This window comes from Apiospora marii (genome assembly GCF_038362585.1).
Source record: "Apiospora marii strain CBS 49790 chromosome Unknown utg000009l_segment0_segment0, whole genome shotgun sequence".
In the NCBI taxonomy this organism is placed as follows: domain Eukaryota; kingdom Fungi; phylum Ascomycota; class Sordariomycetes; order Amphisphaeriales; family Apiosporaceae; genus Apiospora; species Apiospora marii.
Genome location: NW_027117381.1, coordinates 3,517,807 through 3,543,390, shown reverse-complemented (window position 1 = coordinate 3,543,390; position 25,584 = coordinate 3,517,807). Strand labels below are relative to the sequence as shown.

The 25,584-nt window shown below is 56.2% G+C and overlaps 9 protein-coding genes across 9 annotated transcripts; 5 read left to right on the top strand and 4 right to left on the bottom strand.

Moving 5' to 3' along the window:
* Positions 1-1,284: 1,284 nt before the first annotated feature.
* Positions 1,285-1,998, top strand: PG985_012661 (uncharacterized protein; the record flags this gene model as incomplete). The annotated part of the gene is made up of 1 exon (XM_066832427.1): positions 1,285-1,998. The coding sequence occupies one exon, from the start codon at positions 1,285-1,287 to the stop codon at positions 1,996-1,998; it is 714 nt and encodes a 237-aa protein (XP_066680477.1).
* Positions 1,999-2,280: 282 nt separating this feature from the next.
* On the bottom strand, positions 2,281-3,723 carry PG985_012660 (uncharacterized protein; the record flags this gene model as incomplete). Its single annotated transcript, XM_066832426.1, has 3 exons — positions 2,281-2,831; positions 2,969-3,279; positions 3,413-3,723. The coding sequence occupies 3 exons, from the start codon at positions 3,721-3,723 to the stop codon at positions 2,281-2,283; spliced, it is 1,173 nt and encodes a 390-aa protein (XP_066680476.1).
* Positions 3,724-5,972: 2,249 nt separating this feature from the next.
* PG985_012659 (major facilitator superfamily domain-containing protein) lies at positions 5,973-7,812 on the top strand (the record flags this gene model as incomplete). The annotated part of the gene is made up of 5 exons (XM_066832425.1): positions 5,973-6,214; positions 6,318-6,696; positions 6,765-6,842; positions 6,916-7,316; positions 7,389-7,812. 5 exons carry the CDS (start codon positions 5,973-5,975, stop codon positions 7,810-7,812), a joined length of 1,524 nt encoding a protein of 507 aa, XP_066680475.1.
* A 766-nt stretch (positions 7,813-8,578) lies between these two features.
* On the top strand, positions 8,579-9,882 carry PG985_012658 (uncharacterized protein; the record flags this gene model as incomplete). The annotated part of the gene is made up of 2 exons (XM_066832424.1): positions 8,579-9,103; positions 9,166-9,882. 2 exons carry the CDS (start codon positions 8,579-8,581, stop codon positions 9,880-9,882), a joined length of 1,242 nt encoding a protein of 413 aa, XP_066680474.1.
* A 2,171-nt stretch (positions 9,883-12,053) lies between these two features.
* PG985_012657 (uncharacterized protein) lies at positions 12,054-13,061 on the top strand (the record flags this gene model as incomplete). Its single annotated transcript, XM_066832423.1, has 1 exon — positions 12,054-13,061. One exon carries the CDS (start codon positions 12,054-12,056, stop codon positions 13,059-13,061), a length of 1,008 nt encoding a protein of 335 aa, XP_066680473.1.
* A 1,167-nt stretch (positions 13,062-14,228) lies between these two features.
* On the bottom strand, positions 14,229-15,773 carry PG985_012656 (uncharacterized protein; the record flags this gene model as incomplete). Its single annotated transcript, XM_066832422.1, has 2 exons — positions 14,229-15,307; positions 15,563-15,773. The coding sequence occupies 2 exons, from the start codon at positions 15,771-15,773 to the stop codon at positions 14,229-14,231; spliced, it is 1,290 nt and encodes a 429-aa protein (XP_066680472.1).
* A 4,365-nt stretch (positions 15,774-20,138) lies between these two features.
* On the top strand, positions 20,139-20,528 carry PG985_012655 (uncharacterized protein; the record flags this gene model as incomplete). The annotated part of the gene is made up of 1 exon (XM_066832421.1): positions 20,139-20,528. The coding sequence occupies one exon, from the start codon at positions 20,139-20,141 to the stop codon at positions 20,526-20,528; it is 390 nt and encodes a 129-aa protein (XP_066680471.1).
* A 366-nt stretch (positions 20,529-20,894) lies between these two features.
* Positions 20,895-22,824, bottom strand: PG985_012654 (uncharacterized protein; the record flags this gene model as incomplete). The annotated part of the gene is made up of 3 exons (XM_066832420.1): positions 20,895-21,814; positions 21,879-21,988; positions 22,064-22,824. The coding sequence occupies 3 exons, from the start codon at positions 22,822-22,824 to the stop codon at positions 20,895-20,897; spliced, it is 1,791 nt and encodes a 596-aa protein (XP_066680470.1).
* A 1,028-nt stretch (positions 22,825-23,852) lies between these two features.
* On the bottom strand, positions 23,853-24,707 carry PG985_012653 (short chain alcohol dehydrogenase; the record flags this gene model as incomplete). The annotated part of the gene is made up of 1 exon (XM_066832419.1): positions 23,853-24,707. The coding sequence occupies one exon, from the start codon at positions 24,705-24,707 to the stop codon at positions 23,853-23,855; it is 855 nt and encodes a 284-aa protein (XP_066680469.1).
* Between the last annotated feature and the right edge of the window lie 877 nt (positions 24,708-25,584).

Sequence of the window (25,584 nt, the reverse complement as noted above, 5' to 3'; positions counted from 1 at the left end):
CGAGGCGGGGTGCTGATTCTAGGGAGAACACGGTTTCAGAGAACGCGGCCCAAAATTAGGGATGCAACTTTGCGTAGGAATAGACGGTCACGGACGAATGGGCGATGCCTCCTTCCTCGAATGCTATGGCAGTTTTTGAGGTGCAGAGGAATCTACTGTCAGGACGGGGTCGCGATACAAAGCCGAGATCTTAACTCTTCAGCTGTGGAATGCTTGCATTGGTCAAGCACATGGCTAATCCTTGCGAGCAGCTTAAATGAATTAGATACATCGAACACTTGCACCAGATTATACGGATGGCTTTAAGACATGATCTCGCTGGCGTTACCGGGAGCAAATGGAATGATCAAAGGTGTAAAAGCAGATGCTGTTAGTGGACGAACTACAGGTTATTCCAGTGGTCGCTTGATGGCTGGGCAGGGTAGATCTGTGAGTACCACTTGTCTCCACGGCGGGCTTGAGCTTGCAATTGACATAAGAAAGCTACGAGACATGGAAGGCCATTCTTTCCTTCTGCCTTTATATCATCTATCAAGTGGTGCGGACAGCTGCCAACAAGTTTGGAGACCGTTGCTTTGCACTCACGGTACATGCATTCATACGGTTTCAGTACCGGTCGAATTGATGATTCATTCTGGCAAGAAACGGAGTCGCAATTGGAGGTCGTAGTTCAGCAACCTGCGCCCGATGCATTAGCCACATGTACCCCGCCAACCAATCGCCTGGGCCCGAGCTGCCAATTGCCATAATAGGTAGGATCGGGACTGCATCTGCCTTATGCTGTGCAGCCCCAAAACAAGAAGAGAGTGTGTAATGGCCGAAGTGTATTCTTTACTAACCCATAGGCTTTTTAAACATAAACCGTTCGCAGGCGCCGGATTGAACGATAACGATCAATAAGCTGACGGGATTCACTCAGCAGTGCGGAGCTAGCAGGACTCTGGTGCCTGTTTTGGGCCATGGCACGAGTCGCATCTCGCCACCATCTTACCTCCGCCGGTGCTTGGTTGGCTAGTGTGCAGCCATCCCTCGACCAGTACCTCGACCTAGTACGATAGTCAAAAGCCAAGCGGACCCCGTGGGGGTAAACGACTTCCATAAAACAAGAGCGCCATCTCCTGTTATGTGGGACGACGTGTGCAACGACGTGTGCAACGACGTGTGCAACTTGTGGACTTTCTCGACTCCTGGAGCTGCGAGCCTACCAAGCTACCGGAGCCGCCGCCGTTGAAGCAAGCAACAGCAAACCGCCCGACGACGCTATCGCCCGCCCCCCCTTTAACGATGTCGCCCAGCTTCCCGCAGCTCTCGCTGGCGCTCGCCGTTGCCGCCTCGGCCGTCGGGAGCATCATCGCCGTGACCCCGCCCAACAAGAACACCGCCTCGGCCCCCGCGACCGGCGACGCCCTGCGTTCCCTCAAACTGACGGGCGTCCCGGCCGTCGCCCTCGCCACCGCGCCCGTCGGCCTGCTGGCCCTGCAGACGGCGCGGCTGGTCCTGACGTACCCGCAGGTCCCGCCGGGCGTGCTGGGCTGGGGCGCCGAGAACGGCCTGAACCTGCGGCTCGTGACCTGGTCGCCCGCGACGGCCGTCCCGCTGGCCCTGCTGCTGGGCGCGGGCATCCCGCTGCGGCTCGTGGCCTACGCGTCGCTCGGCAAGAACTTCACGTTCACGCTGTCCAAGCCCGACGCCCTCAATACCAGCGGCATCTACCGCTACGTCCAGCACCCCAGCTACACGGGCATCCTCGTCATCGCCACCTGCGTCATCTCCCTCTTCTTCCGCCTCGACGGGCCCATCACCTGCTGGATCTCGCCCCGCTGGTTCCCCGCCTTCCGCAAGCTCGTCCTCACCCTCGCCCCCATCTACGTCTCCCTCATGGCCTTCACCATGAGCACGCGCATCCGCGACGAGGAGAAGATGTTGCGTGCCGAGTTCGGGAAGGACTGGGAGGCCTGGCACGCGCGGACTGCTCGGCTCATCCCTGGCGTCTTCTAGTCTGGCTTCTGAGTCGGCGACATGTATTTGTGCTCAATCAAACCCGCCCTCACAGCGCAAGAGTTTTATCTTTATGGAATGGGGTCCATTTCAATTACCGTTTCACTGCGTAGCATGCTTTTGATTCTTACTTATGATTATCCATTTCAGTCAGCCTATCGTAACAAGAGTTAGATGTACATATGATAATAAAGGAAGCCTTGGCATGTCATATCCATGGACACGAACTATGATACACTGACTCTTCGAGTGCATACACATATCACCACGAAAGAAACCTCCTCAGAACGGCGAAGCGGGCGCCTGCTGCGGCAACGTAAACAGGCACTTTGTCTTAGGGTCCAGCGGCAGCGAGTCAGTGGTGGGGTCCGCATTGTTGCAGTCGACGTTGTCCTGCAGCGCGACATCCTGCGTGAGGCCGTAGTTGTCGATGAGCTTCTGCATGATGCCCTCCTGCCCGTAGCCGTCCTTGTCGACGAGGACGACCTGGCGCCAGTTGCCGTTGCCGTCGTCGCGGCACGAGCCCGCGACGCCCCAGTGCTTGACCGAGTCGGTGCACGTGTTGCCGTTGGCCGGGTTCGTGTTGTCCGACACGGACAGCTGGAACCCCTGCGCCCGCAGCGCGAGCCCGGCGCCGTACACGCGGAAGCTGTCGATCATGTTCTTCTGCAGGTCCGACTGCGTCACGTTCTGGCTGTAGCCCAGGAAGGCGCCCTTGGCGATCACATTTAGGATCCCCGAGTTGGCGTCGTCGACGGGGGCGTCGAGGATCTTCTTGAAGGCGTCCGCGACTTGGGCTTGCCAGGCTTGGATCACGTTGCCCATCTGCCCGGCTACGTTGGACCAGGTCACGAACTTGTCCGTGGGCTCGGGGACCTTCACTTCGCCCACTGGAGGAGGACGGAAGGATGCCAGTCAGTGTTCTGCTGCTTGGTTTTGAGGGAGGGGTGGTGGCTCTTGGGAAACTAACTGATAAAGTTGATCCCCTGCGTCAGGGCACTGGCCCCGGTCGCGACGGGGCCGGTGAAGGGGATGAGCCCGAGAATGGTGGTCATGGCCTTGTACAGGTTCTTCATGGGCGTCACGTCGTCCGGGGGCGAGATGCTGAGGTCCGAGACGATGCCCGGGAGGGTTAGGCTGATGATGCTCGAGGCGAAGGTGATGGCCGTGTTCATCGAGTTCATGTAGCTGTTCCAGTTCTGGATGGCGATGAGGCCGTACCACGCCGGCATCTCGACGGGCAGGCACGGCTGGCCCGCGTTACAAAAGTTGTCGAGGCCGCTGCCATGTTTCAGTGTCGGTTAGCCGGTCGGTTCAGTCGACTACATCAAGCCACTTTCTCACTCCATCCGCACATGGCAGGTGCAACGCAGAGCGAGTAAGTGAAATCTTGATCACCGGGATTGGTACGTACCAGAAGAAGTTGGGCGCGCCGAAGGACTGCGCCAGAGCCTGGACATTGTTCGACTTGGCCGCAGTTACGTTGGCCTTGACCCAAGCCGCCAGGAACTTGTCCAGGTCTAGCTTCGTCCAGGTGTCGGCGGATAGGGTTTCGGCAGGGCAGGAGGTGGCGCCCGTGGCGGGTAGCGACGTCGAGCCGTTCTGCCCAGGAGCCCCCGGGGCGGCGGACGAGGCTGCCGCCGCTTGCTGACGATCCACGGGAGTCGCAGCGACATGGTGCAGAGCGGACATTGCCGCTGCTGCTATGAGGGTTACGGCGCGCATGCTGGGCGTATGTACGGTGGTATATAGGTAGTACCTGCAGCTAATTTGCGGAAGCGGAAATTGCTACCCGTGGGCAATGAAAGAAAGGCCTGGGGTGGCAAGGATGAAGTATTCGGCGAATAAAGAATGGAAGCCGGCTATGCCGTGGTCAAGAAACGGAAGATATGTTTCCTGGTAGAAAAGCAAGCAAGTAGAACGAACGAAGCCGATGAAAAGATCGTGATAAGGAGGGAAGGACCTTTGCGAGAGCTCTACGGACAGGAATCTTTCTCAAGGTATATACGCCAGCGATGCTTACTTCAGCCATACCTACCTGTAAGGATGATCGCAGTTTCATGCCGATCGCTCGCCATAAACCCCTTATCCTTTGAGTTTCTCACCCTATATACGAGATAAGACTTCTGCGTCACCTGCCAGCTACGGCAGCCAAGCAAGCTCGACCCGACCCGAGCAGACTTGTGGTTGCCGTATCGGCCGACTGATTGCTATTCTTGGGGCTATGAGATGGGTTCTGCCTTGTTCGTGGGAGGGCCAAGCACTGCGCATTGAAACTTTAAAGAGGTGATCCAATGCCAAGGTGACGGTTCAGATGGGGCGAGCAGCTCAGCCGCCCTAACATGAATGCGCCGACGGCGACTGGTGATATGGTAATGGTTGGAGTTCTGAAACCTGGGTTGGATGGGCCCCCTAGACCGCATAACGGGGACATGACTCGCGCGGCAATCTATCCTAGAAAAAAGGCCGTCATAACCGCGAAGGTTCAGTCAGTTGTCGCCCTAGGCCTTTAAGGCTGAGCGACCCAGTTCCTCGGGGACCTGGTCACTCGTCTGACTTCATATGTACCTGTCGGGCTCAAGAATGCGGCTTCATGGCGCGAGAAAACATGACCAAACTTTTGACAGTGCCAGGTGCCAATTGAAGTTTGCAGGTGGAACTAAGGGTCCTGTGCGCCTACTGTGGGGGCTGGCCTGCGTACCTGCGCAACCTAATCTCGTTCCACGGGTAGTTCCGTCTCTTTCCTTTGGTCCTTCTGTTGGTTGCCAAACGCCCAAAACAAAGCATTCGCCTTCGTATGCGACTCTACATTACGCAAGTCTTGGATCCGAAATCCAACCTTGATGTCCAACTTTGTTACATGTATGACCAGCACCATTCCAGCTGTTCTACCATTCAGTGAACATACTTACATCCTCATTTATTTCTCTTTTCTCCGATTCCATCGCCAAAGTTAGCAGGTACATCGTTTCCACCTCCTAGCAAGACTAGGATATGCCTGACCCGGAGCAAGCGCGGGAGATCAGCACGGAGCATCGGCGCGGAGCGTCGGAGGCTACTAGCCACATCAGCTGAAGATGTTCATTGAACAGTACTCAGCTCAGCAATGGTCTGGTTTGAATGCGCCATTGACTTCTTGCCTCCCAGCTACATACTATCCATATACACAGAAACATGACTGGTCGTCAGAATGACATGATCCAAGTGGCATCTCATATCCTGAATGACTCGGGCTGTGTGGGCCAACTGCCTGGGCACTTTGCACTGCAAAACGGGAGCGCAGGCTAACGGGTGGGTCTTATTGCCAGAAACGACAGATCGACGACGGAAACAGTGATGTCCGGTTGATAAGCCACGTGAGCTTTCCTTTTTCCACAGCAGCAGATAAGTCATGGGCAGGATATTGTTTTCCCACCTCCAAAGTGCCCTTGCGAAATCGCCTCTTATCAATACCTGTAGATGCACAGGCTGGAGGTGTATCGCCATGTGCGTGGGATCCTTGGCAAAGAGTTCATATGAGTCCATTGCACACAATCTCATATCGGACCGGCTACGCTTCTATAAGTGCGGAATGTCTACCTCCCACCTCTAAGTTATATCACAGCATCCCTCAGTGATTGGCGGGTTTGTTAGAATAGGTCATGACATGCCCAGGATACCACACCTTCTGTTAACGGCCCATTACCTTCATGATGTGAACCGAAGTACATCAGCCGACGTCGTGATAAAGTCCGTCAACCCGAAGGGCCGGGACACTGGGTCGCGGAGCATCGGAGGGTTGACGAAGATGGCTTGCTCTTAGACGACCAACACACCCTGAGTCCCAGATATGTTTGCGACTGTGAAGGCTCTCATTTATTCATAGTGAAATCACCAGACTAGATTCGCCGAGCTCAAGTTCGAGCTTTGAAGAACGACAACATCATCAGCAATGAGCCGCGAAGAAACAAGTACTTTGATACGAGGTTTCGAGAATGTCTACCAGTATCCCTGAGCCGAGCTCTACGGAGCCACCTCGTTCCACGGCGGACCTCGAGGCCGGAAAGAGGAACATCAGCGACTCGATCGCCAAAGCCGAGTCCAGCCACACCAAGACCGAGGAGGATTCTAACCTGGTGGACTGGGACGGCGACGATGACAAGGAGAACCCGCGAAACTGGTCGGACGGCACCAAAATGATCCACGTAGCCACCGTCAGCATTTTCGTCTTGATCGCGTGAGTTATATGCCGCTTTGCCGCGTTATAGTTGCTGAAAACTAAGAGTCCCCCCTTTTTGGCTGCCCGGCTGACCGATGATGAACATGTGCAATGGAAACAGCAACCTCGCCGCAACCATGTTCGCCCCGGGCGTCGCGGACCTCGCCATCGATTTCGGCGTCACCAACACCATCGTCGTCCTCATGACGGTCAGCATCTACGTGCTCGGCTTCGCGCTGGGCCCCCTGATCCTGGCGCCCCTGTCGGAGCTCTACGGCCGGCTGGTCGTGTACCACTGCTGTAACCTGGGCTACATCGGCTTCACCTTCGGCTGCGCCTTCAGCACCGACGTCGCCATGTTCCTCGTCTTCCGCTTCCTGGCCGGCACCATGGCGTCGGGCCCCCTGAGCGTCGGCGGTGGCACGATTGCGGATTTGTACCCTCCCCAGCTGCGCGGCAAGGCTATGTCTATGTTTTCTCTGGGGCCCCTTCTTGGACCTGTAAGTTATCTCCTCTTATTTCCTTCATCTATATTTGACCAATCGGTGCTAATTGTCTTGACATGTAGGTCATCGGACCCATTGTCGGTGGCTATGTGGCGCAGTACATCGGATGGCGATGGACATTCCGCATCATTTTGATCCTAGTAAGTTGTTCCCATCCTGATCCTAAGAGTAGCGTGTAGAAGAAACGACCACTAACCAGAACCCCCACCTCAGGCCGGCCTCTCCGCCGCCTCAACGGCCCTCTTCACCCGCGAGACCAACAGCGCCGTCCTGCTCCAGCGCAAGGCCGCCAAGCTGCGCCGCGCGACGGGCAACCCGCAGCTCCGGCCCAAGACGGCGGCCAAGCAGCCGCAGCAGACCCCGCGCGAGATGCTGCTGAGCGCCGTCGTGCGGCCCGTCAGGCTGCTCGTATTGTCGCCCATCGTCCTGATCATGTCGCTCTACACGGGCATCATCTTCGGCCTCGTCTTCCTACTCTTCGCCACCATCCCCGCCATCTTCGCGCCCATGTACGGCTTCGGCAAGGGCGTTTCCGGGCTCTGCTACCTCGGCCTCGGCATCGGCATGGCTTTGGGGCTCGTGGCGTTCTCTAGGCTTAGCGACCAGATGCGTAAGTGACATTTTCTCCCCTGTTACGTCCTTTCCACGCTTGAGAAGAACGACTCCTGGCTGATGATGTACTACAGTCGGCCGCAACGGCGCCCCCAAGCCCGAAGACCGCCTCATCCTCATGAAGTGGCTCGGCCCCATCTGCCCCCGGGCATGTTCCTGTACGGCTGGACCGCCTACTACCACGTGCACTGGCTCGTGCCGATCCTGGGGACCTTCGTCGTCGGCGTCGGCGCGCTCTTCGTCACGATCCCGGGCCAGATCTACCTGGTTGACGCGTTCGGCGCGCGGGGCGCGGCCTCGGCGCTCGCGGCCAACCTGCTGGTCCGCTGCCTGTTTGGCGCTTTTCTGGACCTCGCCGCCGACCCGCTCTACCGCCGCCTCGACGTCGGCTGGGGTAATAGTGTGCTCGCGTTCATCACGATGGCCTTCACGCCCGTGCCGTGGCTGTTTCACCGGTATGGCGAGGCGATGCGGAATCGGTTCCCTGTGGATCTGTAGGTGGGAAGTTGCGTTGCGGGCTGGCTATAAGGGAGCGAAAGAGGAGATTTGGTCGTCACGGTTAAGTGGTGTTGCCCCTTACAGGATGGTTATGTAAAAAGGGGAGTTCTGGTTGAGGCGACGAACTTCAAACGTAAATCGTGATATTGAACTGGCATGATTGGTGGTGATCGAGGTGTATTGATCTATGCAAGCACCTATCCTTGTATGCTACATTCATTTACTTAGAAAGACTCCAGGTCACTTACAAGTTGTAATATTATACCAACTCATTTCTGAACCTGTTTCGAGGCAGGGATACGCACTGTGTGTTTTATTACCTGTAAATTAATACTGGAAGACTTGTGTCAGTTCCAGACCTCTTTAACACCATAATGATATTATTGGACATCTTATCCAATTGGAACGGAGAAAAAAGAGCTGGGATGAACCAAATGCAAATCTACTTCTATGGCAGATTTTGATCGGTCGGGGAGTCGGCCTTGGGTTCAAGTGTCATCATTCTCTCCTCATTTTTGAGCTCCAAATTAGGCTCCACTCTCCCATCTACATCACCTAGGTACCAGGCGATTGGGTTCTCGATTGGCGACATCTTAGCTGCGTCGCGACCTACTCGATGCCGTCGAAGCGCAACTCGAGTATTGATTGATCAGTCAGTTGTATCTGTGTGAGAACTGGAATACCGGGCGTCTCCAGCTCCCCTCACTAGCCTTAACGCCGAAGAAGCGGAGGACCGTGAGAGGTGGGGTCGCATGCAACAGCCAGGATGGTGAAGATCACGCCCTTCGACGTGGAGCAATGGATGGACGCGTATGAAAGCACGCCGGAGGTGCTGAACGTCGCCGAAACCTGCTGCTCGTCCATCTCGATTGACGAGCTGGTTCAATTCGACGAGCGATGTCGGGGGGACGACGGGGACAAGGCAAGTAGACGGGATGGCAGCGCTTTTCCCCTGGACTTGGGTACGAGGCTCACGTACGGCGCGATTCGGGGCTCGGAAGAACTGCGATCTCACATCTCGGGCATGTATCGAGATGCACCGGGATCGCCAAACGTGGTTCCGCCAGAGCAGGTGTTGATCACCCAGGGCGCCATTTCGGCAAACCACCTGGTGTTCTACACTCTGGTCGGACCAGGCGATCATGTCATTTGTGTATATCCGACATACCAGCAACTCTATGCCGTTCCTGAGAGTCTCGGTGCCGAAGTCTCGTTATGGGAGTTACAGGAGGCGGATGGTTGGATACCGGACGTCGGTAAACTCAAAGCATTGGTCAAGGACAACACAAAGGTAAGCAGCTACGGACTTGCTTAAATGTATTGTAGAGAAACGAAACTGAGGGAACCTGTCAGATGATTGTGGTCAATAATCCCAATAACCCCACGGGCGCGACGACTCCGCGCGACATTCTGGCAAGCATAGTGGAAGTGGCGCGCAAGTACGACATCATCGTGCTTTCGGACGAAGTCTACCGCCCGCTCTTCCACCGCGCCACAGAGACGACACCACCGCCATCCATGGCGGCCATGGGCTACGAGAAAGTCGTCGTCACCTCGTCCCTGTCCAAGGCCTGGGCGTTGGCGGGGATCCGGGTCGGTTGGGTTGCATCGCCCAACCGCGGGCTCACCGAGCAGCTGGCTGCGGCGCGGGACTACACCACCATCAGCGTGTCGCAGCTCGACGACCAGGTGGCGCGCTACGCACTTCACCCATCAGTTAGGGGAGGCTTACTGTCGCGCAACCTGGAGCTCGCTGTTCGTAACTTGGCGCTGTTATCACGGTTTGTCGAAGCTCATCGCGGTCAAGTGTCTTGGGTCAAGCCGACGGCGGGCACAACGGCATTTATTCGGTTCAACAGTGATAAGCACGGCGGTGATCCGGTAGAAGATGTGCAGTTTTGCCGGGACGTGCTGGAGAAGACCAAGGTCATGCTCGTGCCGGGTTCCAAGTGCTTTGGGCACAGGCACACGTTCCAGGGCTACGTGCGCATGGGCTACGTCTGCGAAACGGCGGTGTTAGAGGAGTCGTTGACGCGGCTGGACAGCTATTTGAAGGAGCACCTCAACTGACGGTGTGGTTTTTCCGACGTCCTGCTCATTGAACGAGGAATAGCAACTGGAAGGGACCCTTTTGGTATCCTCATGTGTATTCCACATATGTTTGCTCGTGTATGGAACTCCCCCACTGCTGCTGCTGCTGTTGCATTCATCGCAGTCGGCCATTCCGTTGCCTCTTGAGAAGGGGAAACAAGCTTACGGAGAGCTGAGCTATCACCAATGTTATGAGGACTAAGGTTGCGTTCTGAATGGGCTCTAACAATTCCCCGGCTTGTCGTCTGATTTTCCGTCGCCATCGCCGACAGGTGTAGGTGCCACTCTACGATATCGAAGTTTACCCGGTGCCATGCTTATGGCGTCTATGGTACGGCTGTTTGCCCCGTGCGATTTCGTCATCCAAAGGTAGAATAGGACCAAAAGTCCCGACTTGGTGAGGTCTCCCTGGTCGCTATTTGCGTGATTTCTATTTCTGGCGATGTTGGTGACTTGCGTGCACGTCGTTAGAGTCTGCGCATGGTTCCCGTCCTAGAACCTGCCTTTGCAGCCGGCCCTTCGTGTAGGCCATGGCGGCTATCAGGATGACGACATTGCTTGAACAAGTCGGTGTACATATCATGCCATCACCTAGGTCAGAACTCGATTGAGCGCCAGGATGCAGCATGCAGAGACAAATGTGAGGGTGGGCGTTGAGACGTCGAAAGCGGCATAAACACACCACCTGCAGGGGACATCTGCGACAAGGGGCATGGGAAATGGGGGTGGGGTGGGGGGCCGCCGATTTCTGCCATTGCCTACCGCCGCCAATACCGCGCATGAACATGGCTAGAACGCTACGCCCGGCAGTCTTCCTTCAGCTTCATGTTAGCGCCTCGGTTGTCATTGTCGTGGCCTAGGTAAAAGCTGCCAGCTCACAAACCCGCAATCGACGACTTCACAGGACCGGTATTCCGAGATCCCAGCATCTGACCATCCCTTCCGGCTGTCGCTACCGAAAGCTAAACGCTAAATCCACTTGGTCCAGGGCGTTGGGAAATGATTGCAACTGTGCACAGGGAGCAAAGTGGACAGCACGGGTGGGACATCTGCCAACGGCAAAGCGAGCCAGCGCCAAATCCACTGGGGCCCCCTTGCAGCTTCATTAATCTGTCGTAAATCGGTAACATCTTGGCGGTTTCTTGCATGGGCCACAGTGGGCTTTCCTGCCTCCACTCTCTTCCACCGTTGCCCAATGAAATGCGCAGCTGCACTTCACGACCCCGTGGTTTCATCTGACGCCCTGTCAGATTTGCCAGAAATGATGGGACTGAACGAAAACTGCCATTTTCATCGCTTCTAGGCTGTCTTCTTGTTGCTGGTACCAGAGTTCGGATCTCAATGAGCGCGCCCTCGGCCAGAAAGGTTTCAGGCAGCTCGTCACGAGCTGATCGGCACCTCATCCATGTGTCCTTCCGCTCCACGACCCCAATTCGTCTGTTATCTCTCGGAGCTCTCGTCTCGAGTTGACAGCATGTTCGGACGAACATGGATCTACAGAGATTAATCCGCCAAGATGCACACAGGGAGCTGCTTGCGAAATCAGAACGAGGCGCTCATCAAACCATGACAGGCTGACAGGTTGCGATTGGTGGAATCTCCGATGTCCAGCTTTTCTGGACCAGCTTCTGGAAAATGTTGGCAGCGCATTGGGTCCTCGCTGGGCAATGCACCTTCGCGCCTCGCTGGTTGGGGAAAGAATCCGCGTCGCCTGAGTCGACCAGACCCCCGTCCAACCCACTCCTCATTTGACCACCTTGAGGCTCTTCGGGTTCAGGGGCGCCATTCTGAAACGGACAGCCCAGCAGCACCCCCACCGAAAGCCTCAGAAGGCCCAACGCCTTGCGGCTTCGAGATGCGGCTTGCAACCGTTACCTCGGATCATGGACAGTCGTCGCGCAGGGATGCCGAATCTATAAAGATGGCCGTCGCACTCGTCCCAGATGGTCTTTTTCTTTTGCTCATCACAGGCATCATCGTCATTGAATCTTTATTCTACTCACCTTCATTCTTTATACACATTCGCTCGCTGCATTGACTGCATATCATTCTTCCACTCTTTCGCAAGTTCGATACCATTACTCTCTACCGACAGCATCCTACTTGATTTGCAGGTTTTTCAAAACAAACAACCAACCAACACCAACATCATGTCTTTCACCAAGTCTCAGACCAAGGTCCTCCTCGCTGCCCTTGCCGCAGCCCCCGCCCTCGTGTCGGCTCACGGCCACATCCAGACCATCACTGCCGATGGCAAGTCCTACAAGGGCTTCGGTCCCGGTAGCCAGGGCGAGAGCGTCGGCTGGACCACCACCGCCAACGACAACGGTTTCGTCTCCGCCGACTCCCTGAGCAGCGTCGACATTGCTTGCCACCGCGGTGGAAAGCCCGGTGCCCTCTCCGCCACCGTCGCTGCCGGCGGTAAGGTTGAGCTTGAATGGGACACCTGGCCAGAGTCCCACCACGGCCCCGTCCTCGACTACATGGCCAAGTGCAGCGGCTCTTGCACCTCGGCCGACCCCAGCTCGCTCGAGTTCTTCAAGATTGACGAGGCTGGTCTCGTCGACGGCTCCTCCGCCCCTGGCAAGTGGGCCAGCGACGAGCTGATGGCCGCTGGCAACAAGTGGACCGTCACCGTCCCCGCCGATCTGGCCGAGGGCGAGTACGTCCTGCGCCACGAGATGATCGCTCTCCACGAGGGTAACCGTGAGGGTGGTGCCCAGTTCTACCCCCAGTGCGTCAACCTCAAGGTCACTGGCGGTGGCTCTTCCACCCCCGCTGGCACCAAGGCCACCTCGCTCTACACCGCCAAGGACGAGGGTGTCCTGTTCAACATCTACCAGGCCAACAGCGACTACCCCATCCCCGGCCCCAAGGTCGCCACCGCCGGTGGCTCCGGCGGTGCCGCCCCTGCCGCCCCGGCCAAGCCCGCTCCCTCTTCGGCTGCCCCCGCGGCCCCTGCCGCCCCTACCACTCTGGTCACCTCCAGCAAGCCTGCCCCTACCCAGGCCCCCGCTGCTCCCTCCAACGGCGGCTCCAGCTCCGGCGCTGCCCTCTACGGCCAGTGCGGTGGCAACGGCTTCAGCGGCGCCACCTCTTGCGCCGAGGGTACCTGCAAGAAGCAGAACGACTACTACTCCCAGTGCGTTCCCAACTAAAGTGGGGGTTAGGAGTCGGATGACGGAAAAAGACACCATCAAGAACCATGTCTTGAAAGATTTCAATGTAGACAGCTCGTACTCTGAGTGATATCGCTCTTGTCCATATATTCAATGACGATATGTCGATCTAGTATCGCACATTAGCCAACCAACTTCTATTAGCGGTGCCGGGGTGGGAAAGCTTTCCTGCCTTGTACATTAGCAATGCCAAAAGTAATCCAAAAAACTTCATTTTCTTGCCACATGTGACCAATGATATGATTGTTTTTGCTACTGTTCTGTATTTCTTGGCGACTCGTCACTTGTAGCTCTTCGAGACCTCTTTAGACTTAAGACTTCCTCTGACGTCAAGTCTCACGATGTCGTCCAATACAACTACCTTGTCGCGTGTACCTAACCTGCGAAGTAGTATCTCTTTGAACGTGCGCTGCCCTCCGTACAATACTTTCTGTCAATGATCGACAAGCCCGTGCGAAACGCTACGTAGCTAATTTATCCAATCAGAGCGCGGTCTTCTACGTTGGACATTCAAAAACGGGACGCAGATCGCATTAAATCATCCTTGATCTGTACAGTATGGAACCTTTTGGTGAAGGGCAACCCTTCGCACTCAAGGAGATAACTTCGCTGATGGAACCTATGCAGCTTCTTGGGGGGACTGGGTGAGAATCACTGTCATCTGGAGTACGCAGAGAGCATCCCTGCTGGTGAATATAGAGGCATTTCATACCTGCTCCAGAGCCTGAGCTAGGATGTTCACAGCGACTTTCATATTAAGAGATAATGAACGTGATAGAATGTGTGTGAACAGAGAGTGACTTTTATTTGGCTTGGCTTGTCTAGAAATATATCTATCCCATGCTTGACCACTTCGAAACTGGCTGGCTGGTTGGCTGACTGTTTCGAGCTTGAAAAGGGCATGACTCTGGTAAACACTCAAGGATAGAGATTTGAAACTATACACAAGAATTTTTGAAAACATATACAATGAATGGAAGGGTATCGAGTTAAATAGATAGGGCATTAATAAAAATCCCATACCTTCAACTCAAATCGGATCAAGGAGATGAAAATGAAAGGATGGGTCATCGAAACCAACCCGGGGTAGAAAGAAGTTTTGAAGAGGGTGGTCGGTACGTGTGGTTGAGGGTGACGTGAGTGGGCTTAGCCGGCGGTGATGGAGAACAGCTTGGGGTTGGCGCCGGCCAGGACGCCCGCGGCGTTCTCGCCGTCCGGGTTGACGTCGTCGTAGGCAAAGGTGTAGCCGAGGTTGTCGAGCTCGTACTTGTGCACGATGCGGCCGTAGTGGATGGTGGGGTCCTCGGTGTAGTACTCGTCGCTCTTGACGCCGGGCTGGACGTTGCCGCCGTTGACGAGCAGGGTGGAGCGGTAGAAGGCGGCGCAGAGGCGGGGGACGACGGCGCCGTGCACGGCGTTGTCGCCGGGCTGCACGGTGAAGGGCCCGCTGTTGCAGCCCAGGATGTCGTCAATGGCGGGCTTCTGGTAGCCGCGGTTGTCGCCGGCGCAGTTGAGGGTGTTGCCGTTGACGCGGCACTTGACCTTGCCGGCGGCGCCCTGAGTATCGATGGTCAGGTCCTGGCTGCTGTACCTCTGCCAGACCTTGTTGATGTAATTGTTGTAGTAGCTGTTGAGGGCGGTGGGGTTGAGGGCGCGGTACTTGAGCGGCGAGATGACGCGCAGCGACTTGCCGGCGCTGCTCTTGACGCACATCTTGTCCCAGGGCTGGCCGTCCTGCTCGGCCTGAGCCACCATCTCGTCGCAGATCTTGTCGAGGGCGCCCGGCTGCAGGCCGCGGACGGACTGGGTGGCGCCGCTACCGAGGGTGAGGGACATGGCGAACGAGGGGCCGACGAAGTCGACGAAGCTCAGGTTGGCCCAGACGCCGTTCTCATTGTAGGTGAACTCGACGAAGCCCCACTCGACGCCGGCCGAGGGGTCCCGCGGGTTCTCGGCCGCGGGCTGTACCAGCCCGATCTCGCCGGCGTCGTTGAGCACGGTGAAGAAGTTGATGGTGCCCATGGCGAAGTAGATGCGACCCGACGTCAGGAAGTCCGGGAGGGTGACCTGCTTGGTCGTGCCCTTGGACCCAAGCTTGATGGCAATGGGGGCCGACACCTTGAGCGGCGCCTTGGAGCCGCTCGGGTTGGGGTAGTAGTAGGACCCATCGGTCTGCAGGATGACTAAGGCGTTGTTCTTATCCTTGCCGGTGATGTAGGCGTTGACTGCAACATGATTCAATTAGCACGTTTGGTTCCTGAAACTAGCTTCGCTTCGAAGAGGCCGGCCGGAGAGTCATGGTGGTGTCATGATTCAGGGGGGGGGGGGCGTGAAGTCTCTTAAAGTGGACCCCGCGACGGTGTTGGGTAGCGGTCGAAATAACCGTTCTGCAGCTAGGGCTAGAGGGGGTGACAGAGATCCGACGACCGATTCAGACTAAACTGAATCGCGTCAAGCGTGACTCGGGAAGAAGCACTTACCATTGTCGCCCAGATTGTTCTGCAGAGATAGCTGCAGGCTAGCGGTGTTGGTGAGGGTGGAAGGGTAGGTGGTTCCGTTGAGCGTGTTGCCGCTAGTCATGATGATATCACCCGCGCTGCCCGGGTCCACCGTAATCGGAAGCGGCGTTGCGACTGACAGGCCGATGAAGGCCGTAGCACTCGCTACCGCAAAGTTGAAAAAGCCGCGCATTGTGTGTATATGTACGTCGGGCTTGTCAAAGTGTAGGTTGGTGTCTGTATACCTGAGAGTATAGACTAAAGAGTGATGGTGATGGAGTATGTATGTGTGCGTGTGTGTGTGTGACTATACGATAATAGCCAATAGAGTAGATGCCTGGGTGTGTCCGGCTCAGTGGTTTGAACTGATATTCAAAGAGTGACTGAAGGGGCAAAAAGAAAAAGAAGAAAGAAGGAGCGATAGGATAGTCGCAAGACCCGTGTATGGTAGCTGTTTGCGATGAAGAACGAGAGGAAACAGGAGCCATGTCGGGGAGAAACTGGAAACACTTTATACATCTCGTTCTCTTCCCCCGTTGCACCAAGCGGCGGATCGTGGAGTGTTTCGACCGAGTCGACCGACTCTGGGGTTCTGAGTAGGACGACAGTCCACCTAACAGGGAGTCCGGCTGCCTAAGCCCATGGCTAGGCGACCTCTAGTGGCATCCTCCCTCATGTATGTAACATGATAGCATTTACCAGCACATGATCGAACCAAAGAGGCAGGTATAAGGGAGTATTGACATAGTTCTCAATAGCAGCGAGAATCGTACGCGTCTGACCGCTCCACTTGGTTTGGTGGTCAAGATTCAAGATAACTCCGAGTCATTGCGTGGGCCAAGTGATTACCACCACCGCACCCACAGAATCGGTAGGTTCGAGATCCAGGTACTAGTTCGGACGACCGTTTGGTTTTCTTCAAACGGCCGCTAATACACACGTAACGCCCGAGGTTGTATGTTGACGGGCGCGGACCAACGCTAGCGGGACTTGGACTTGGACTCCGGCTTTCTTGGAAAATGTCAAGTCGTGCGCTACCGGCTGCTCGAGTCGCAACAGGTCATCCATACATGAGGGATGGCCTGACTAGGAGGGCGCTTGTCATGTTGGTCGATGCAGGTACCGAACTCTAAAGGACGCCCCGAAAACTTCGAGAAGGAATTGAAAGAAACGCCATACCAGCACGTTGCCAGTTTTGACGATGGGAAGAGGCAAAATGGAACCCATAGGGCTTGGCCACTCTTAGTTTCTTTGTTTCGTAGTGTTTCTAGAGCAGTGCGGGACCGACTAGTAATCCTTCGAGTGATCCCCGTAGGAAAGATGGTACGCGTACAAGGATGGATGGATCCATGGGATGGACTGGTCCAGGCTCGAAGTCGTCCTCCTGGAGCAAGAGGGCTGCTGGCCATCAGCCTTTGCCTCTCGGTGCTTGTGTTGTCGATGAATATCAGTACGAAATCAACATCTCCGGGTTGATGCTGTATGTGAATAAGGCTGCATGTGCCAAACGGGGGCTGAAAGTGTGTGCATGCGGCTCAGGACCCGAGAAGATAACATGAGGAGACTTGGTTCAGGGAGGCAAGGGTAGGTAGGGAATCGGACCTCAAAATGTTCGCATTCCCGTGCAAGGTAGACATTGGATGATTGATGGTTCATGCCACGTTAATGCATGGACTCAGTCAACGGTTGGCCGTTGGTTGGGATGTTGCTTATCCATGCAGGGTTTCTGAAAGCTTACTACAAAATATGCTTGTCTTGTCGTTAAGACTGAACAAATTCGGTCAGGACTCGGCCCCATGCGGTTATACTTGCACCCGCGCTTGAATTGACAGCCCTGGCCCCGGTCTCCGGAAGGTAGCACAGCCTAGCTGCAAGCATTTAGGAAGTTCGGGTAAGTGATTGACAGCGTCTGGCTGTAAGGCGTTTGGGATGAACAGTAATGCAGGGACCTGCAAACCATAACTGGCGGGATCGATGGGGCGGAAACAAGTGACATGGGCTAGGATCGGGCGAATCCTTTGGGGAGCTCCTTCCATGCTTGGACAAAACACGATACATGCCCTCATCCGCAGAAACAACTTAACCAACTGCGGTGACTTTGAGTTCCTAAGACCTATTTGACGGCTTGTGTTACGCCAAGATAAACTCGGCAGTCCAGGGCAATATTTGGCCCCAGGTACCGAAAGGAAGCTGTCGCCAGCGTTTTTGTCGCATCGGAGACTTGGCCGGAATACGTTTTTTGGCATGCGCTCCGATCAATATTGACGAAAGCGATGGTATGCCTTTAGTAATCAATTTGTAATTGACTCTCGGCAGCCTTGGCAGGCACGCAGCGAGAAGTCCCGGCCGGTCGGCAATAAGTAGAAACGGCGTTTGAAGCTTTGCAGTCCAGGTTGGCTGACGAGTACGTTCAAACTGTTAGCAACCGTATTCATACAGTCATTATCGGATCCTACTTATGCGGCCAGTCTTGGGAAGAGATGCTATGACGTCCAATATTGGCAAACGTGGTTCATGCTGTCAACTGCTTACTTATCTGAGAAGCAGCGCTTGGCAGGCTACCTTCAGACAAGGGCGGAGCTTGTCTGGTGTCTAGGCACCTTCCCTTTGCTAGGAGTTGGATTTGTCAGGAGCCGCACGGTCTATTAGTGGTTGGAAGTAGCGGTTTATCCAGCAGGAGCAGCCCTAATGACGTGTCGCAGGATATCGTAGGCTAGGTACGCTTGGGGATTTGAAATGCTCCTGCCAGTTGGAAATATATAAGCTTACTGTCGTTGGGTTTAGTTCAATGTCCAAGCTACCCACTCTAGAGAGGGTCCCGCGATCCGACGATCGTGTCAAGCTTAGCCAACTACCCAAGTTTAGCTGCTACTAAAAATAAGCACTAGTAAAGAGCAAGCAAGTCAAGATCATTGCAAGTGCACTTAATCATGGGGACGTGCATTTGACTGCTCCAAGCCATGAAAGCAATATCATCTCGTTGTTAGGGGATTGCAAGTTGCATGTTGAGTTCCTGGCTACGAGGCTGATTGATTCAGGCTGGAATGGTCTTTCTCTGGCTTCCCCACAACTCGGGCAAGTTGAGAGACGAGCATTTCACGTGGTTTTCTAGAAGTGTTGAAACTGAGTGTAACATATACGGGAGCTGTTTGTCTTCATGGGACGACACGTCTACTTGGTTACATAGGCAGATAGCACTGGCCAATCGCCGCAGCAAGTAAGATGTATGAGTGCCGATAGTTGCATTTCCACACAAGCCAAACGGTGCCTTCACTGGAATCCTAACTTGACGGCCAAACAAGACACAATGAGTGACCCCAACAGCCCGAATGGTCCTTCTGCTCAATCTTGAACCCGAAGGTCCGAGCCGCGGAAGTGGTTTCTCAATCCGGGATTTCTTCAATTACAAGAGCTCGTTTTGGCAAAACTTTCTGTTTTCATCCCAAAATATCCATCGCATCATCTTGGCATCTTGAACCTAGGTTTGTCAGCATCTTTAGCCGATTTTACATGCTCTACCAAGTCAGCTTGGCGATGCTCTCGTGGCTTTTTTGATCCAGGACCTTGATCCAGTCACCTGCGTTTCTCGGGCCAACTCTTTATATAATTGAGTATTGCATTGTACGAACCACGTCATGTATGTCGCATGGCACGTATAAATGAATAGAAACCTTAGATTAGTGCGTTAAACGATATCCCATCCGCAGTCCATTTGAATTGGTGAAGTATTTCAGTCCGCATGTCATGCCACGAGCAAGCAAACCGACGCATACAAAGCTATCTCGTGTCTTCGTCGAAGTCACATGGTAGCCAACAACATGTGTTTTTCTGATCTCAGTTGGCTACTCCCATCCAAATCCAATGTTGTTGGTTGACCCCTGTCAACAGCCCCTTTCTGCATGTGGGTCCGGCCGTCTCCTTTTCAGGAGCACCGCAGATCTTCCCGTCCGCAAGCCAAAACCGGTCGGACAATGCTCAAAAGCACTACTCTGCAGCATAACTACGAGCTGCCCCAACCCATCCCGCTCAAAAACGCATATATTCCTACATAACATCCATATACCCATGGAGAAAGGTTGACCCTCCCGACCGCGTCCAAGCGTCCGTGGTGTGGGTGCCATCGTCCCTCAACTAAAGCGGGCCATACCCAGCAGACAGGAGCCAGCCGAGGGGAAAACAATCTCGCGATGCGGCACAGCAACATGGACTTCACCACCACCACCACAACTACTCCTTGTCCGACTGCTTCCCTTCGCGACGCCGCCGAGACGAAGTAAAGCCATGTCACTCGTTTGAAAAAGCCTTTTACGCCATTTCTCAGTCTTCAGCCCCTGACTTTTCTGTTCATTCATTGAAGACGTCCGCTCTTTTTCTCCACACTCCATCTCGACCATTCTCACCGCCGCTTTTGCCCGCCCACGAAGCCCATTGCCCATCCCCTTCATCACCCCTCTACCTATCTACCCCTCACTTGCCGGAATCCCGGTCATATCTACCACTCTATCTTCAGACTTGCCAAAAGAAGAACAAGAAAAAGAAGATCACCACCATCTCCGTCATGGCGCCAGTTCAGTATCGGCATCTGCACCTGCTGCACCGCCGCGACGACCTAATGGAGTCCGACCCCACGCCCCCGGGCCTGCAGCGAAACGGCGCCGCCGTCGCGGGCGCCATCATCGGCATCATCCTCGTCGGCCTCGCCATGATCGCCATGGTCATGACCCTGTTCTGGAAGTGCCGCGTGGCGCGGTGGAAGCGGCTGGAGCGCCAGTTCGCCCAGTACGAAGCCGAGGACAACGCCGCCATGCTGGCGGCGGACGGCAAGGGTAAAGGCGGCGCCCAGCAGAAGCCCCTGCCGACCGTGCCCGCCTCGCAGATCCTGGCCTCGGTGCCGAACGCGCCGGTGCGGGAGGCGTCGCAGCCGTTGGGGAATCATTATTACGCCTAACTAGGCAAGGCTAGGCAAGAGGCAAGCAAGGGTGGGGTTGCTTGTGGGGGTTTGACTGGCTAACGGGCTTCGTGTGGCAAATGCATCGGCTCGGGGAAGTAAATGTACGATATGTGTGTGATGTAATTTTAGAGAATGGTATTATTTCATTAAGCCCCTGCGGTGAAACGGCCAAGGTGTCCTCTGGTGTCGATGACGACGACAACCTGCCTAGCTATCCGGAGAGCCGTGATTACACATGATTATAAACAGCATTTAACGTATTTCCCAAAACCCCCTCATTCGTCCATCCAGTAATCGCTCAGTAGCACATATCTGTAGTTCATCCCTTCCCACATCATACGAAAAGCCAAGTCAAGCCATCAATTAGGAGCTGCTGCTCGCTTCCACGATGGACACCATGACCGCCTCGCTGTCCGGCACCTCGACGACCGCGACCCCGTCCCGCACCTGCACCTTTTCCACCACCTCGCCGGCGCCCTGCGGGAAGTGGCCCCGCCCGTCGTCGACCTTCTTGCTCCACTGCTCGCCCGCCCACGTCGCGTTGTGCTCCGGCCCGCTGTGGTCGAAGCCCATGGCCGCGGCGCCGAGGTCGGCGTGCAGGCGGCGCACCTCGACCTCGTCGACATCGCTGCTGCCGACGGGGACCTGGAATATCTGGGACCCGCGGCTGGCGCCCTGCTCGGTGCCGTTGTACAGGCGCATGTTGAGGAGCGCCACGCGCTCCAGCTTGCCGCCGTCGCTGCCGTGGCTGCTGGCGCCGCTGTAGGCGGCGTACGCGCTCAGGTACGGGTTCGCCGCCGTGTCGAGGTCGAGCTCGAGGACGGCGACCTCGCCCTCACTATCCTTATCGAGGACCGAGAAGGGCCCATTGGGGTTCTCGCCCGCATCATCGACACCGGCCGCATAGCCGCCCCCGCTGGCGCCGCCCTGGATCGGGCGCAGGAAGTCGGCGACCATGATGGCGGCGGCGAAGGGGGCGCGGGCCTGGGGGCCCGGGTTGCGGAGCCCCGCGGTGTGGTCGGGGACCCAGAGGACGTGGTTGGCGACGGGGCGGCCGGCCATGTGGTTGACGCGGGCGACGCCGCGGGCGGCGTTGGCCAGGCTAAAATCGACGATCCACAGGGCGAAGCCGAAGCCGCTGACGAAGGTGTTGACGGGGCTCGCCAGCACCGCCGCCGTCTCCGAGATGGCGTACGGGATGCCTTCGGCGTGCGAGGCGCGCAGGCTGGGCATGTATTGCACGTCGAGGCGGTCGGTGATGGCCTGGTGGTTGAGCATGAGTTCTGTGGGGGAACAGGTTGGTTAGTAAAAGTAAGTATAGTTGAAGGCAAGAGAGTGAGAGCTTACTTTGCATGTTGGCGTCATCCCAGGTCTCTGTGGTGTCGATCTGGTAAAGATGCTCGGCCGTGATCTTGGTGAGCTTGTTCTTGTTCATGCCTTGCTTGAGTATGCCAGCACTACATTAATCGTACGTTGTCAGTCACTTTCATCCAATCTTCCAATCTCACGACGACAGGTTCAGGGGAACTCACACGTCGTACGTGCTAACCGGCTGCTTAGCATTATTCCCCGCCTCAAAGATCTTGCGGTCCGCCCCTTCGAGCTTCAGCTCGTCGAGGACAATCTCCTCGAGCTCGAGCGAGTCGCGGACATACTTGCCGACGTCCTTGGTGTAGAACTCGGGCTCGTTGCCGAGCGCGATGGCCTCGATGCGGTCCTTCCAGTCGACCTCGCCGTCGGTGCCGACGCGGGCGTCCCAGGCCCTTCTGACAAACTCGCGCACGAGCGTCTCGTTGACGTGGGGGCCCAGGGGCGCCTGGATGGTCATCTTGGCGTCGGGGAACGCCTTGTAGCCCTCGAAGAAGGCCGGGCCGACCTTGAACGACGCCGCCGACCCCGTCGGGCACTCGCCCTCGACGCAGATCTTGAGGTGGTCCGTCTGGGCCGGGTCGAAGACGAACTCGTCGCCGCCCGTGCCGCCGATGCGGACGATGGGCTTGGTGCTCATGCGCGCCGCCAGGCTCGACACCAGGTTCTGCGACAGGGGCTTGGCGTAGTTGTTCATGAAGGCCGACTCGACGTTGACGCCGAGGAAGTCGGCCGGCACCACGGGGGCGTCCGAGGGCTTCGTCTCGGGGATCCGGAGGGTCTGTTGTTGTTGTTGTGTGTTGCCGTAGGAGTTGGAGCTCCGCTTGGGGTGGAGGCTGCCACCGCCGCCATGGCTAGGCAGGGCATGGACGCCGCTGCCGGTACCCAGGAGGGCCAAGGAAAAGAGTGTAAAAGTTTGACGCATTTTCGGCTCGCTCCCGGTGGGTACTATTTATCAATCAAAAAGGACTGTGAAGACGTAGGGTCGTTGGAGAGAGAGAGAGAGAGAGAAAAGACCACCCCTCCGTTGTGCCGCCGGGGCGACCGGCTCCTTTTTATCTTCTTAGGGGGTCAGTAACATCGTGGCACAAGAATTCGTAGGTACGTATTATGCCGTATTCCCGTATGCAACCGTATTCACCATCATTATGGAACCTCGCGAGGGGTTAGCGTGGGATCTACTGCTACTGGTCGACCCCCCTTCCACAGGGCTGACATATGGCTTTTCAGCTCCACGCCGCCAACTGCCACCACCGTGTCGATCCTCCGCCAAGCCGGCTGCCGGGCTGCATCGCGCCAATGGAAGACATAGCCTCGTCGTACCCTCGATCACGAATCCAGCCGGAAAAGGCAAGTCGATGTGTCAAATCCTTATCTTGTCGATATTATCCTCCGGATGGGGCAGACGTTGTATTAAGATGCGAGCATGCCTAGGATGCCCCCCTGGCCTCGTCGGATGTTTTTCATCTCAAAATGATGGGATGCGTTCTGTGGGACTGGTGCGCATCCGATTGGCCCGCGGACCGTTTATCCCCAGCCGATGCTTGCATTTGTGCAAGGTGACGGCATTTGTACAGCCGCACTACGGTTTAAGGTGGCAGATCAAGTGGCCCCTTTCGGTGGTTCGGAGGGCCCAGCTGAAATTTCCGCCCGGACCAGGGCGAGCCAGAAGACGACGAGACCCGCGCAGGACCCAGCAAAACCCACGGGGGTGCGGAGTTAAGGAGACTGCCGATCAAGCAATAATGCCGTGCACTGTTCAGCGCACTCGTCAGCTTTCTGGGCTGATGTAATTAAGACCCTGACTATCCGGTTCGTTAGTGCGACTAATAATTGAACGCATGGTCTGCCTGGTTCGATCCGACCATCGCAATCCCCTCCTCTCCTGTTCCTGTTTGACCTCCTGGCTTGCGTGCTCCCTTCTCTCCTTTTCGCGATTAGATAGCCAAGTAATCAGTTCTTCTTCTTCAACGCGCCCCCGTCCACCGTCAGCTCCTCCCCCGTCACGAACCCCGCACCCACCAAGTACTCGACCGCCTGCGCCACGTCCCGCGGCCGCCCGGCGCGGTTGGTCGGGTGGTCCGCCACGTCCTTGCCCGCGACCTGGTTTGCCCACCCGGCCCCGTCCCCGGCCTCGTCCCCCTCGCGGCACTCGTGCGCCGCCTTGATCCGCCCCGGCGCCACCAGGTTGACCCGGATCCCCCACCGCGCCAGCGAGATGGCCATGCTGTGCATCAGCCCCAGCTGCCCCGCCTTGCTGGCCGCGTACCCCTCCTGGTTCGGGTCGCTCTGGTGCGCCCGGAACGACCCGATGTGCACGATGCACGGCCCCGGCGTCGACTCGATGTTGCTCGCCAGTGCTTCCGCGCCCGCGTCCGTCGCCACGATCTCGTCGCGCTTCATGAAGGGCAGGCAGGCCTGCGACGTCACAAAGGGCGCCGTCAGGTTCGTCTCCATGTACGCCTGCCACTCGGCCAGGGTGTCCGGGTCCTCCATGGTCTTGCCGTCGCGCCACTGGGGCGCCGCGATGCCGCCGTTGTTGACGAGGACGTCGATGCGGCCGCCGAAGAAGAGGGCGGCCTTCTTGATGGCTTGGCGGATGGACTCCGGGTCGCGCAGGTCGCACACCCCGTACGCCGCCCGGTCCGCGTGCTGTTTCAGGTGCACGTCGACGCAGTACTTCAGCTCGTCCTCCTGGATATCCAGCAGAAAGACGCGGTCGCCCTTGTCGAGAAAGTGCCGCGACAGGCTGCGTCCGATGCCGCGCGCTGCGCCTGAGACGATGACGTTGCGGGATTGTTCGCCCATGATGGTAACTGTAGATGGAAATGAGTGAGTTCCTAGAATGTCCAGGTAAGCAGTAGAGTACTGTGAGCAGATGCAGATTTCAGTTTGGGATGTTTTCATCGAATAACCTTTAGAATCTCATGTGGTCACCATGACGTTGGTGTCTTATTGCGGCGCCCGAAGTTGAAAACTGGCACTGCGCGGCCAATCAGACGCCCTTGAGTCCACAAAGCTCTCCGAGGCGACTACTGTATTGACGCCTTGACCTGTCATCGTGCATGGGTGCGTATGCAGCATGGTTTAGCTTTGCGGCTCGGAGTCTTCTGCCCTATCGCGTATCGGTTCCTGCAGTAGGGAAGACACCGTACTAACCAAACAGCCAGGCTCCACCAACAGCTGGCAATTGATAAATTACATGTAGTGTACGTATAATCGGATGGTTATTCTACTCGGGTAATTAAATATTATATACCCCAGTTGTTTATTATTACTGATTATTCTATTCGACTGCTTTAAGTATAGGCGATTAGCCTGTTTATTCCGGTGTCTATTTGATGTCACTTCTGGGCCCTGCTCATGGGATTCGTTGACAGCTTCCTAGTCGGTTAATTTTGTGGGTTTAAGCTTTCGCCTCATCGTATGCTTCATGCAGCCAAGCGGCTGAGCTATGATCTCACCCCTTGATGGTGAAAGCATTGCTTCACCACATGAGGTTTTGCCGTATTGTGCATGCATACCAGGGATCACTTGGTGCTATTGGCATACTGTAATTAATGTTCATTTCATCGGTAGAACATCCGATTGGATCAACTGGCCCGTCGCAGTGACATGATGTATTGTACCCAAAGCAGCGCGATCGCCATAGACGAAATAAGCTAGCCAGCCGGTTTCAACGGTC